The following is a 13522-nucleotide window of genomic DNA, read 5'->3' on the forward strand; positions in this document are numbered from 1 at the left end:
GACGGGGGGGGGGGGGAAGAATAAAAAGGAGGCTGAACTCAGTTTTAGTGCAGAAAGGAAAAACAACTATAATAAAAAGGATTCAATTGTAGTGCAGAATTGCTTGGAAGACACATGGATTAAAAGGAGAGTGCAGGATTGCAAGACTAGATCTCATGGGTGGCAATTACAAGGGAGTCGCTACCGGCTAAATATCAGGAGAAACTTCCTAACTGTGAGAGTGGTTGAGCAGTGGAACAGACTGTCTCGGGAGGTGGTGGAGGCTCCTTTGCTGGACGTTTTCAAGCGGAGGCTGGACGACCATCTTTCGGGTATGCTGTAGGGCTATCTTTTGGCTGTGTGTCCGATTCCCCACGCATTCAAATAAATCCACGTTTGCAGAACAAAGTCAAATTTATTAATAAGCGATGGTTAGATCAGGAACACAAGCATTGTTAGGAATAACTACAGACCTCAAAGGGGAACATAATAAAGGAACTTGAACCAGGTTAGGACCAATGAGCCCAATTCCCGCTGGCGGGAATGTAGATGAAATGAGCGCCCAATTCCTTGGGAACACAAGGGTTCTACAACATAAACACAAGTCCAGTTCTCAGGCTTTGGATACATAACAAGCAAAGCAACGCCATAACCCCATCCCACCTCCAGCTGCATGACCTTGAGCAGTTCCGCAGAAGTAGCAAACTAAAGAAAGTAAACACCTACACAGGAAGGCACGGGGGGGGGGGGGAAGGGACAGGGCACACTCCAACGGTTACAATGTAACACACCACTCTATGGCAGCTTGCTGACACTGTGCTCCTGCAGAGTGCAGGGGGTCGGACTGGATGACCTGCAAGGTCCCTTCCAGCTCTCACATTCTATGGTTCTGTGAAACGGCCTTAGAGGAGAAGGGTCTCGAGGAGGCGCTTTGGCCACGCGGGGCTCACCTCGGAGAGTAGGAGGGATGCAGGCTTCTTGCACCGGAGTAGGCCTCGTCAGGCCCATCTGCTCCGCTTGGGCCACCAGCCAGGGCGCCAGGCCGAGCGCCCGGAACGCCGCCATCCCGGACCCGAGAACAGCTCACCTCCGTCGCTTCCTACTTCCCTTCGCGCACTAATGACGGGACGCCGCAAAAGACACACCATTCCCAGCCTGCATCGCGGCGGTGTCGCCGCGCGGATTGCTCGTCACGGCGACTCGGCTTCAACACCCCCCCCCCCCCCCCCCCGCCCGCCAATGCCCCGCGAGGCCTGCTGGGGCGCGTCGATACAACTACATCTCCCAGGAGGCGTTGCGTCCAGAGGTGGGCTATGGCTGCTCTGATTGGTTCATCTCGGAAGGGGCGGGTAGGCCGGCGTGTTCCCGACGTGCCTTGCGCGGGAGGAACCGACGTGTCCGAGCCGAGATGGCGGCTGTGGCGGCCGGTCAGGGGGAGACCGACGAGCTCTTCGACGTCAGGAACAACTTTTACATCGGTGCCTTCCAGGCGGCCATCAACGAGGCGCAGCGGGTGAAGGTGAGAGGCGTTGCCATGGGGGTAGCTGGACCGGTTGGATCTCTGCCTGACAGCGCCCCCTCTACGCCCATCAGGGGGCGACCCCTCTCCTGGGGTGATTTGGGGGGGTGGGGGGCTTGTAGGGACCGGCAAGCGTTTGGGGGTGCTCTACGCATAGCCCTGCGAGGTAGGCCGGTCTTCTTAAGTCTTAAAATCATAACGTTGGAAGGGACCTACGCGGTCATCTAGTCCAACCCCCTGCAGAAGGCAGGAAACCCGCAAATGAAGCACTCGAAGCCCTGAGGTATCAAGAGAATAGCCTTCTGTGATTTAAAAGCCCACCTACTTTTTAAAAAAATGTGTGCTTTTAATACACTGAAATTCAGCTCTGCAGGACGAGGAGGAGGTAATGTTACACTGCAGAACACAGATGAATTTTGTCCTCCTGAGAGAGCAATGGAAAAAAGCAAGAGTCCAGGAGCAATTTAGAGACTACCAAAATATATGGCAGGGACTCCCATTCTAGCTGTATCTGAAAAAGCAGTGACTCACGAAAGCTCCTCCACTGCCACATATTTTGCTAGTCTTTAAGGTGTCAGTGGACTCTTGCTCTTTTCTCCTGCTACAGACAGACTGACACGCCCACCCATCTTAGTCTATCTGAAGAAGTGAGCAGTGACTCAGGAAGGCTCCTCCCCTGCCACCACTTATATTGTTAGTCTTTAAGGAGCTCCTGGACTCTTGCTCTTTTCTACTGCTACAGACAGACTGACACGGCCACCCATCTTGATCTGTCACCATGAGAAAGTGAATTACCTTAATGACGGTGGTGTCAATCCTGGATCTGGGCCTTTCTGGAGCGGTTTTGGGGATGCAGAGCGTAATATTGGTGATACTCTAACAATGTGGGATCATTTGCGTCCAGTGGCACCTTTAAGGCCAACAAAGTTTTCTTCTGGGTATAAGCTTTTGTGTGCACGCACACTTCTTCAGAGACATTGAAATAGAGTCCCCAGCCATTACATATAGGTGGCGGGTGAGGAGAGTGTTGCCAGGAAGGGCCGATCAGAACTAAAACCTGTGAACAGCAGCAGATTAGCATACAGTATAATCAGGGGTCATTTCGTAGAAAAAGAGGTGCAGGAGCTCATTAGCATGACTTATTTGCATATGCCACACCCCCTGACATCACCGGAAGTGTGTCAGTAGGCAACACCCACCGCTCAGGCTCCACTGGACTGTTTTGGATTGCTAGCTATTGGGGGGGGGACGCGCAGATCTGTTCTCGCAGAGGAGGGAGAGCTTGTACCTGAAGGCGAGCCAGGGGGGCGGCTCTGCAACTTACCTGGCTGCTTCTTGCTCCTTGTGGCCCAACTGAGGGCTGCTGGGAGCAGGGGGCGGGGCTTGTTGCATGTGCTCCTTCCCTGGGCTCTTTACAAACAGAGGCAAGAACTGAATGACACTAGCGTGTGTCGCGAGTAGGATTGTGTTACGGCTCCATATGATAGCAGGGAAGGGGACGGCACAACTTTTCTAGGGCCATTGGGTGAGTTTGTGGCGGAAAGGAGAACTGAGTCTCCCTGAACCAAATCTCGCTCTGAAGCAGGATGCGTGCGCAACGCACATGGAAGCTTATACCCAGAATAAAACTTTGTTGGTCTTAAAGGTGCTACTGGCCTCAAACTTTGTTCAAATCTTTGCTCTGTTCTTTATTCAAATCTTGCTCTGTATGTTTCTTGGGTCTTCTTGCATCTGTGGGACTGCCTTTTCCTGTAGGCTCTGCCATGACAGCTTCACTCAGCTGAGCAGGACCTTCTGCACATGGGCGAGATCAGCAACTGCCTATCTGTGTGCCTTCTCTGTCATGAGCCCCCTCCCTTGTGGAATGGTCTGCCTCGAAGAGGTCAGGCAGACCTTCATGCTCCTTCCTTTCTGCAGACAGGGCCGGCCCCAGCTTATTTTGCACCCTAGGCGAGGATCCATTCTGCCGCCCCCCCCCTTTCAAAGTGCATTGAAAATGCCCCGTGCTTTTGCAACCAAATAGAGCATGGCACCATTTGATAAGGCACCAGCTTTCCTCTCTAGAGTTGCTGTACTCTTTCCTCTTGGTGGCTCCGAGCCCCCACCCCCCACCCCGCAATGAAAGCTCATCAGCAGAACGTCCCTTCCCTGTGGGCTGGCTACTGGCTGGCTGGGGCGGGCTGCCTGTGACTGCGAGGGAATGGAATCACTCAGTGATCACTCGCTCAGGCTGGATGGCTCAGAGGGTCTGCAAATGGGCATGCCCACTGCGCGCGAGTTGGGGCGGGCCGCAGGTGGGACTCGGGAGTGCCTAACCCCCCCCTCTGAGCCCCCCAAAAGTGAAACTGGAGCGCAAGCCACAGCGAAAATGAGTTTTGGGATGACGGCCGGAGGGAGAAAGAGGCGGCGGCTGGGGTCAGGAAGATGCAGGGCTTTTGGCGGGGGGGGGGGTCTTTTGGTGTTGGTGCAGGCGGGTGCAGTTTGGCGCCCTGATTATCAGCCCTCTCTAGGTGAACGTCTAGTTCGCCTAGTGAGCGGGCCGGCCCTGTCTGCAGACTACATAAAAACAGAATTATTCGGCAGGGCATTTTCATAAAGGAAATAGCACTGTGTTCTAGTAGATTGACTCAGGGAAATGCACAGTGTTTCTACCGATGTAATACCACACCATGTCAAGTTTAGTACTTATGCTTTGGTGGGACAACAGTTCCTTTTTCAATTTCTTGCAATTCCTTGTTCTATTATATTGCTTATTGGATGTATCATCTTGTCGGTTGCATTGATTTCGGTTGTGTGGCCCACTTTCAGGCTCGGCGACAAAGGCGGGCTAACTCTATAAATCCAAGCGGAGACCGAGTATATGACTAGCTTGTAAGTTGTGCCTTTTCTAGAGCCAGTTTGGTGCAGTGGTTAGGAGCACAGACTCTAATCTGGGAGAACCAGGTTTGATTCCGCACGCCTCCACATGCAGCCAGCTGGGTGACCTTGGGTCAGTCACAAGTTCTCTCAAGGGCAGTTCTCTCAGAGCTCTCTCAGCCCCACCTACCTCACAGGGTGTCTGTTGTGGGAAGGGGAAGGGGATTGTAAACTGCTCTGAGACTCCTTTGAGTAGTGAAGGGAGGGATATAAATCCAATCTCTCATCTTATATTGTTTTCTTATTAAAAAGTGTGTGGTTATGAGACAGTGAGGACCCCCCCCCCACTTGACAGTTTCCTGTTCCCCTCCTGCTGCATCTTCTTCTCCTCACTGGCCATTGGTTGTGAACATTTGAATTCCCAAACCAAGGCTTGTTGAGGGAGCCACAGAGACAGCAGGATAGAGAGGCCGTTTTCTCTGCTGAGAGGTGGGAAAGAGGCAAGAAGCAGATGCGCCAGTTTTTACACACAGGCCAGGATTTGTTAGTTATGTCTGATCCAAACATTGGTTTAGAAAAGCCGCTGTTTATTGCAACATCCCAAAGCAGTGGTGAAAGTGACTGAACTTTCTCGTCTCTTCAGCCATCCAGCCCAGAAAAAGAAGCGGAAAGGGACATCTTCCTGTATCGGGCTTACATTGCCCAGGTGAGTCTACTTCTGAGCTAGCGTGGCCCTGTTGAAGCTTTAATGTGTGTGTGTGTGTGTGTGTGTGTGTGTCTCAGCAGACAAATGTTGTCAGACGGCTGTCGGAAGAAATGGCCGTCATGTCCTTTCTGAGTGCTGCAGTAAGCTGTTTCAGTTTTGCGCTCTAGAAATGGGGACTTCCTTTTCTTACCCTCCCTTCCCCACTGTTTGGACAGAGAAAATATGGCGTGGTGCTAGATGAAATCAAGCCCAGTTCATGTCCGGAGCTCCAAGCCGTGCGGATGTTTGCCGAGTACCTTTCAAATGAGAACCAGAGGTGAGTCCAGCCCCGGAGGAGCCCAGCCTGTCTCTCTCAGGCTCACTCTTAAACCCTGGGAATGGCGTCGCGTGTATCGATTTATCACCCTCCTTTCCTCATAAGGGACCCGATCGTGGCCGAGTTGGACAAGAAGATGGCCAAGAGCATGGACGCCTCCAACACGACGTTCCTTCTGATGGCGGCGTCTGTGTATTTCCATGACCAAAACCCGGATGCGGCGCTAAGGGCCCTGCACCAGGGAGACAGCTTGGAATGGTGAGCAAGCATGGGGAGAGTGTCAAGTTAAGACTGGGGAGGTCTGGATTCGAATCCCCACTCAGCCGTCAAGCTCATGAGACGATGGCTTTCTCAAACTTGTCGTGTGGGGTTGTTGAGAAGAGAGTTTCTTGGGAGCAGGGTGGGGAGAAAATGTGCCCCTTTCGTATGCTGACCCTTTACTGTGAACTGCAGAGAGGCAGAGTTTTTTTTTTTTAAATGTGTATTATGATTTAATGGGGTTTGCAGCCCATCCCAGGCCCTTGGGGAGATGGGACTATTTATTGTAGTCTGTCTCTGGCTCTGCTCAAATCCAGTTTGAATGCTCTTGTACAGGGCTCTTTTGTAGCAGGAATTCCTCTGCATATTAGGCGACACACCCCTAACGTAGCCAATCCTCCAAGAGCTTACAGACCTCTTCTTACAGGGGCTACTGTGAGCTCTTGGAGGATTGGCTCCATTAGGGGTGTGTCACCTAATATGCAGAGGAGTTCCTGCTACAAAAAGAGCTCTGTAAGCTCTTGGAGGATTGGCTACATTAGGGGTGTGTCACCTAATATGTAGAGGAGTCCCTGCTACAAAAAGAGCCCTGCGAGTCTTGTGCCAGTTCTGGAAAGTGCTCCGGTTAGTCTCCAGGGAAGAATTCAAAGGTGATTGGGGGGGGGGTACGGCTCCCGAGAAGCCCTCTCGAGTCTCGACATGGCCTTTCTGGTCCCGGGTCGGCGTGTTCTTACTCTAATGCCGAGGTGCCAGTGGACTTTGGGAGCGGCCTGGTCTCTTTTTGGGATTTTGTGAGTCACGGCTAGGGGGCGTGCAATTCCCCCCCCCCCCATGTTTTCTAGTTCAGGTCTGTTACACCTGAAAAAACTAAGGGATTCCCCAAAAACTCTGGATCCTGATACCGGTAAAGTATTCAGATCTGGGATTTTTCGGAAATCTCGATATTTTTTTTAGGTACCAATTGACCCAAACCAAAAAAGCACAGGGGGAGGGGGAGCAGCAGCAGCAAAGCCACTAAAAACAACTGAGAGGCGGCTCACCTGGGGGTCTTTTGGGTGGGCCCTTTAACCCGGACTGCCCAACAGAGCCCGCCAAGCAGCCGATCCTGCCGGGAGAGTTCTCCCCACGGGCTCGTCTGGGACTCTGCTGGGCAGCCCCATTTAAACTGGACTGCCCAACAGAGCCCGCCAAGCAGCCGATCCTGTGGGGAGAGCTCTCCCACGGGCTCTGCTGGGCAGCCCGGTTTTGCCAGTAATCCCCGAATATATCCAGGATTTTTTTCGGTTTTTTCCCCCCCGGTTCTCCCGAAAGATCCCAGATACATTTGGGAAGCTGAAATATACCCCAAAAAACCAAAATCCCTACCAATAAGGTGTTTTTGGGGTGTGTTTTCGGTTCGGGTAAACCCGAATGCACACCCCTAGTCATGGTGGGCACGTGGAACTGGGACTGAAAAGCAGTGGGCTGACTTCATAACCCGAAGCAGAGGTGGATGGAAAGGGGGACGTCTGGAACGAGCTCCTCAGAACTCTGCCTTTGCTCTCGTCCCTCCAGCATGGCCATGACCATCCAGATCCTCCTGAAACTGGACCGACTCGATCTAGCCCGGTAAGTTCCCCTCTGCCCCCGTGGCTGCTTCCTGCAGGTGTTGGCCACACCGTCTGCTCTACCCCTGGCGCGTCCCCTCTGTTTCCCTTTGCAGCAGCAAGGCCCTTTCCTCTGACGTCTCTGCTTTTCTGAGCTGACCTTGACTCTGGTCAAAAGACTCCCCCGTCAACTAGTTCTCTTGCTGCCTGGGCAACTCATAGGACTGATGTTTTTTAAAGGAGGGGTGCAGTGAGGGAGGACAGGAATTCTCATATGAAGGCATAGGAACAGAAGAGAAGCCAATGGTGGATCAGGCCAGTGGCCCATCTAGTCCAACACTCTGTCACACAGTGGCCAAAAATACCAGGTGCCACCAGGAGGTCCAGCAGTGGGGCCAGGACACTAGGAGCCCTCCCACTGCTGCCCCCCCCCCCCCAAGCACCAAGAATACAGAGCATCCCTTGCCCCAGACCGAGAGTTCCTATCTGTACCTTGTGGCTAATAGCCACTAATGGACCTCTGCTCCATATGCTTATCTAATTCCCTCTTGAAGCTGTCTGTGCTTGTAGCTGCCACCACCTCCTGTGGCAGTGAATCCCAAGACATGAAGTTGTATCTGGATCTAGCTCAGTCTTCTCTCTTCTGATTGGCAGTTGTTCTCCAGGGTCTATCCCTACATGCTCTGCCTGAGGTCTTCTAACTAGGAGTATTTATTTACATTACTTATAGTCTACTTTTCTCACAGGGACTTCAGACAAATTGCACATAGCGAACCAGTACAGTCCACAAATTGGGACATTCAATAGCCAATGCATTCGGTTGTTAGAAGTCTGGAAGCACCCAAAAGAACCGAAATGTAGCCTAAGTAGTCGGAGGGACCATGGCTCAATGGGAGAGCCTCTGCTTGGCATGCAGAAGGTCCCAGATTCAATTCCCGGTATCTCCAATTAAAAGGATCAGGTAGGAGGTGATGCGAAAGACCTCCGCCTGAGACCCTGAAGAGCTGTAAAGAGGGACTGTGGCTCAGTGGTAGAGGATCTGCTTGGCGTGCAGAAGGTCCCACGTTCAATCCCCGGCATCTCCCGTTAAAAGGACCAGGCAGGAGTGATGTGAAAGACCTCCACCTGAGACCCTGGAGAGCTGTAAAGAGGGACTGTGGCTCAGTGGAAGAGCATCTGCTTGGCATGCAGAAGGTCCCAGGTTCAATCCCCGGCATCTCCCATTAAAAGGACCAGGCAGGAGTGATGTGAAAGACCTCCACCTGAGACCCTGGAGAGCTGTAAAGGGGGACTGTGGCTCAGTGGAAGAGCATCTGCTTGGCGTGCAGAAAGTCCCAGGTGCAATCCCCGGCATCTCCCGTTAAAAGGACCAGGCAGGAGGTGATGTGAAAGACCTCAACCTAAGGCCCTGGAGAGCGGCTTCCAGTCTGAGTAGACAATGCTGACCATGATGGAACAAGGGGCTGATTCAGTACAAGGCAGCTTCGTGTGTTCAGGTATTCCCATGACACATTAAGCGATACACAAATTAGAAGAAGAAGAGATTGGAATTATACCCTGCCCTTCACTTGGCGTCTCAGAGCAGTTTACAGTCTCCTTCCTCTGCCCACAACAGACACCCTGTGAGGTGGTGGGGTCAAGAGAGCTCTGTAATGATTTCATGTTTAACTGTGTGTGTGTGTCTTTAAAAGTTTGGTTGCAGGACTGTGTGATAGGCTAGTGTGGTTGAAACAGGCATGTGGTGTGATTGGTGAGTGAAAGAGAGGGGGAGGGGTTTTGGAAGTGATGCTGTGTGGATGAAATTTATGTCTGTCAAGAGTGACAGTTACAGTGGAGACAGTTGTTAAGTTAGTTAAGTTCTGTGTATGAGAGGAGTGAGAGAAGCATTCCTGTTTGGGATATAAGAGTTAAAGTCTGTGTGAAAGCAGTTAAGCAGTTTTGAGTTCTGATTTCGGTGAGAGAAGTAGAAGTTCAGTTAAGCTCTGTGTATGAGGAGAATCAACCCTGTGTGGGTTAAGTTAAGTTCATTCTGAAGTCTGAAGGAGAGACAGTCTTGTGTGTTATGAAAAGTTGAAGTATAAAGTAACCGTATATGGCCTGACGGGAAAAGGGTTACAAAGTTACATGCCCAGATCCCTGTCAGTAAGAGAGAAAATTGTGTGATACACCTATGGGGGAAGGCGGGGTATAAATTTAATAAATAAATAAATAAGCCTTCCTGGTTACAATGAGTTAATCTTTTATTTATGAATTACTTCAATAAATCCTCTTTGATTCAAATATACCCACTCTGAAAGAAATACTTCCCAGGACCACATAGTACCTAGAACGCCTTAAACCCTCGACATACCTACCCAGAAATAGAGAAATCATAAAGGTTTGGAAATCCTTTTAAAATTTCCTGGTGGCAGCCAGATTACCCAGTAGAGAAAAATATAAAGAACACTTTTAAAGTAAAACCAGACCTCCCCAGAGAAGGGGTCGTCACAAGCTCTCTCGAGGACAGCCCATGAGAGAACAGCTCTGAGAGAACTGTGACTGACCCAAGGTCACCCAGCAGCTGCAAGTGGAGGAGTGGGGAATGAAACCCGGTTCTCCCAGATTAGAGTCCATGCACCTAACCACTTCACCAAACCGGCTCAAAGTACATAACTAGGATCCTACTTACAATAAGCTGAACACAGCAGTCTAGAGCACGGTCTTTAATCGTGTCTCCGAGCAAGTCTGTAAAACCATTTTGTGCAGGGCAACCCGATTAACCTGTGCAGAAAAACCCTCTTGAACAGTTCAGTTTTGTGCAGTTTGCAGAAAACCAGGTGAGGGTGGAGCTTTCCTAACCTCCTCGGGCAAGCCATTCCACAAGGCAGGAGCCATAATGGAGAAAGCGGGTGTACAGGCATTGGTTGACTTTGCCCATTTGCAGGTTGGCCCCCGCAAGAAGCCCCTGCTTGGCTTGCCCCGCACTTGGGCCAGTTGAGGAAGGCTCCAGGGCGTCCCCCTTTGGTGCCTCCTCAGATCCTCCAGGGCTCCTGTCAGGGCCGCAAGCCACGCTCCCTCTAAGTTGTGGAGTCTTGTGAGCAAAAATCCTACTTGGTGAGCTTCTGGCATTACAGCTGTGATCAGATGATTGGGCTGCTGCATCAATCAGTCTGCTCCGGAGCCCTCCTTCCCGAGCGAAGACGAAAAATGTGTGAGCCAGAGGCTAAAAAGCTGTGAGCTGGCTCTCACTAACCCAGCTTGGAGGGAACACTGGCCGTCACCTATGGGAGTGGAGAGCACGCGCTGGCAGACCCTTGATGCAGCTGCCGTGTCACGGGGCAGGGTCAGTAAGGGCGAGCGAGGCTCTCTTTACAGGAGCATTCGTCTGACATTGCACATTTTTATCCCAAGGGATCCAAGCTAGCCTTCTGCGGAGCCACTGGAAACTGCCGCACTTGCTGCAGGGAGGGGAGCCGTATCAGGCAACGTACGCGTTTGCATCTTATTCACAATAAGGACTTTCCCGACGAAGTCATGTGGGGGCAGTGTCTGCAGAGGGTATGGGGGTGGGGTGGGAATGAAAAAACCCTGGGTCTCGATAGAGCCAAGGCTGTGATCACATACACTAAATCATCCACTTTCAACCACTTTTATTTATATTTATTGTATTTATGTAAAGTTGTTTTATGGGTTAATGTTTTATCTATGTTGGTTTAATTAATGTTGTGAGCCGCCCTGAGCCACTTCGGCGGAAAGGCGGGATAAAAGTTGAATAAATAAATTAAAAAATCCACTTTCCAATTGTAGTTGTAGTCCAACTGTAGTTGTAGACTGACCCAAGGTCACCCAGTAGCTTCATAGGGAGACTCGTGCCCAAGTAAGGGTGGGAACCTCTGGTTCCCTAACTAGTAGTATCTCCATCAGTAAAGGAGTTAAGCTGGGATGTGTGTTGGCCCCCAGCCTATTCAATTTGCATATAAACAACATAACGGAGTTTCTGTCAGGCCCACAGTTTATTTCCACCCTCTCTGGGACAACAGAAAATCTCAATTCTTTTATACGCAGATGATATGGTCCTACTAATCTCACTGACCAAAAGTTTTGGAGCTTTCCTAACCTCCTCGGGCAAGCCATTCCACAAGGCAGGAGCCATAATGGAGAAAGCGGGTGTACAGGCATTGGTTGACTTTGCCCATTTGCAGGTTGGCCCCCGCAAGAAGCCCCTGCTTGGCTTGCCCCGCACTTGGGCCAGTTGAGGAAGGCTCCAGGGCGTCCCCCTTTGGTGCCTCCTCAGATCCTCCAGGGCTCCTGTCAGGGCCGCAAGCCACGCTCCCTCTAAGTTGTGGAGTCTTGTGAGCAAAAATCCTACTTGGTGAGCTTCTGGCATTACAGCTGTGATCAGATGATTGGGCTGCTGCATCAATCAGTCTGCTCCGGAGCCCTCCTTCCCGAGCGAAGACGAAAAATGTGTGAGCCAGAGGCTAAAAAGCTGTGAGCTGGCTCTCACTAACCCAGCTTGGAGGGAACACTGGCTGTCACCTATGGGAGTGGAGAGCACGCGCTGGCAGACCCTTGATGCAGCTGCCATGTCACGGGGCAGGGTCAGTAAGGGCGAGCGAGGCTCTCTTTACAGGAGCATTTGTCTGACATTGCACATTTTTATCCCAAGGGATCCAAGCTAGCCTTCTGCGGAGCCACTGGAAACTGCCGCACTTGCTGCAGGGAGGGGAGCCGTATCAGGCAACGTACGCGTTTGCATCTTATTCACAATAAGGACTTTCCCGACGAAGTCATGTGGGGGCAGTGTCTGCAGAGGGTATGGGGGTGGGGTGGGAATGAAAAAACCCTGGGTCTCGATAGAGCCAAGGCTGTGATCACATACACTAAATCATCCACTTTCAACCACTTTTATTTATATTTATTGTATTTATGTAAAGTTGTTTTATGGATTAATGTTTTATCTATGTTGGTTTAATTAGTGTTGTGAGCCGCCCTGAGCCGCTTCAGCGGAAAGGCGGGATAAAAGTTGAATAAATAAATTAAAAAATCCACTTTCCAATTGTAGTTGTAGTCCAACTGTAGTTGTAGACTGACCCAAGGTCACCCAGTAGCTTCATAGGGAGACTCGTGCCCAAGTAAGGGTGGGAACCTCTGGTTCCCTAACTAGTAGTATCTCCATCAGTAAAGGAGTTAAGCTGGGATGTGTGTTGGCCCCCAGCCTATTCAGTTTGCATATAAACAACATAACGGAGTTTCTGTCAGGCCCACAGTTTATTTCCACCCTCTCTGGGACAACAGAAAATCTCAATTCTTTTATACGCAGATGATATGGTCCTACTAATCTCACTGACCAAAATAGGTTTGAGAAGACTTTTACACCAATGAGGGCAATACTGCAGCGACGAAGCTCTCAGCGTTAATTATGCAAGCTGCACTTTCCAAATGGGTTTTACTGTGTGAACTGGCAAAGTCCAGTTGGAAAGGGCATTGAAAGTGGATTATTTCATGTGTGTGATCGCAGCCCAAGATGGGGTCACCGTGTAATCTGTCCATAGCAGTAGACAGGAGCAAGGTTCCAGGAGCACCTTCAGGCCGAATAAAATTTGTGGCTGGGGAGGAGCTTCCGTGAGTCGCCGCTCACCAGCGTGACCCCAGTAGTGTCCAGTGGTATGTGAGTGAGTGTGTGTGTGTCAAACCCTTCTCCATTTGATGAGGGAAGCTGTAATGATTTCATGTTTTGGTGTGTGTGTTTCTTTAAATGTTTAGTTTGACTGCAGTAATATGTGAAGAATGATGGAGACAAGTGTGATGTGATTGGCTGATGACTGAGAGTGTGGGAGGAGGGGTGTCTATGAGAGATTCTGTGTGTGAAGTTTGAAGAGCGAGCATAGTCGGTGTTGACTATGGGAGATTTTGAGTCTATTCTGTATGAATAAGACAAAGAGTTCAGCCTGGGTGGCTATATGGATGAGAGAGAGAGAGAGATTAGACTGCGTGTCTACACCTGTCAGAGTGGAGTTTTGGGAGTTTGAGAGACTGTTTGTGACACCAAGCTTTGCCAGTTATATTTACAAGTTCCTTTCATCAGCAACAGTTCAGAAATACCCAGAAACGTATTTTGTTCTTTTATAAATAAATCATCATTTGTTTAAACTTATCCCAGCAATCAGAACAGTCTTTCCTCAGGGCCACATAGTCCTCTGAAGTGCCCAGACCCTGGGTCATTCTACCAAAAGAGAGAGATTTGGAATTTTTAATTCCCGGTGGCAGCAGAAATCTACCAAGTTTAGGTAAAGGCATGGCCTTTTTTCTAGAAAAAGCCC

The 13522-nt window shown here is 50.5% G+C and overlaps 2 protein-coding genes across 2 annotated transcripts in view; one reads left to right on the forward strand and one right to left on the reverse strand.

Moving 5' to 3' along the window:
* The window catches only part of DDX49 (DEAD-box helicase 49), a 25498-nt gene extending 24365 nt beyond the window's left edge, over positions 1-1133 (reverse strand). The window contains 1 exon segment of the mRNA XM_015419017.1: positions 930-1133. Within this exon segment, the coding sequence (XP_015274503.1) occupies positions 930-1044 (115 nt within the window). The 5' untranslated portion in view covers positions 1045-1133.
* Positions 1134-1359: 226 nt separating this feature from the next.
* COPE (coatomer protein complex subunit epsilon) overlaps positions 1360-13522 on the forward strand; it is a 19897-nt gene continuing 7734 nt past the window's right edge. The window contains exons 1-5 of the mRNA XM_015419018.1: positions 1360-1498; positions 4998-5060; positions 5276-5376; positions 5482-5634; positions 7189-7242. Of these exons, the coding sequence (XP_015274504.1) occupies positions 1388-1498; positions 4998-5060; positions 5276-5376; positions 5482-5634; positions 7189-7242 (482 nt within the window). The 5' untranslated portion in view covers positions 1360-1387. The remainder of the gene's footprint in view (positions 1499-4997; positions 5061-5275; positions 5377-5481; positions 5635-7188; positions 7243-13522) is intronic.

This window comes from Gekko japonicus, unplaced genomic scaffold (genome assembly GCF_001447785.1).
Source record: "Gekko japonicus isolate JY-2015 unplaced genomic scaffold, Gekko_japonicus_V1.1 scaffold3739, whole genome shotgun sequence".
NCBI classification, from domain to species: Eukaryota; Metazoa; Chordata; class Lepidosauria; order Squamata; family Gekkonidae; genus Gekko; species Gekko japonicus.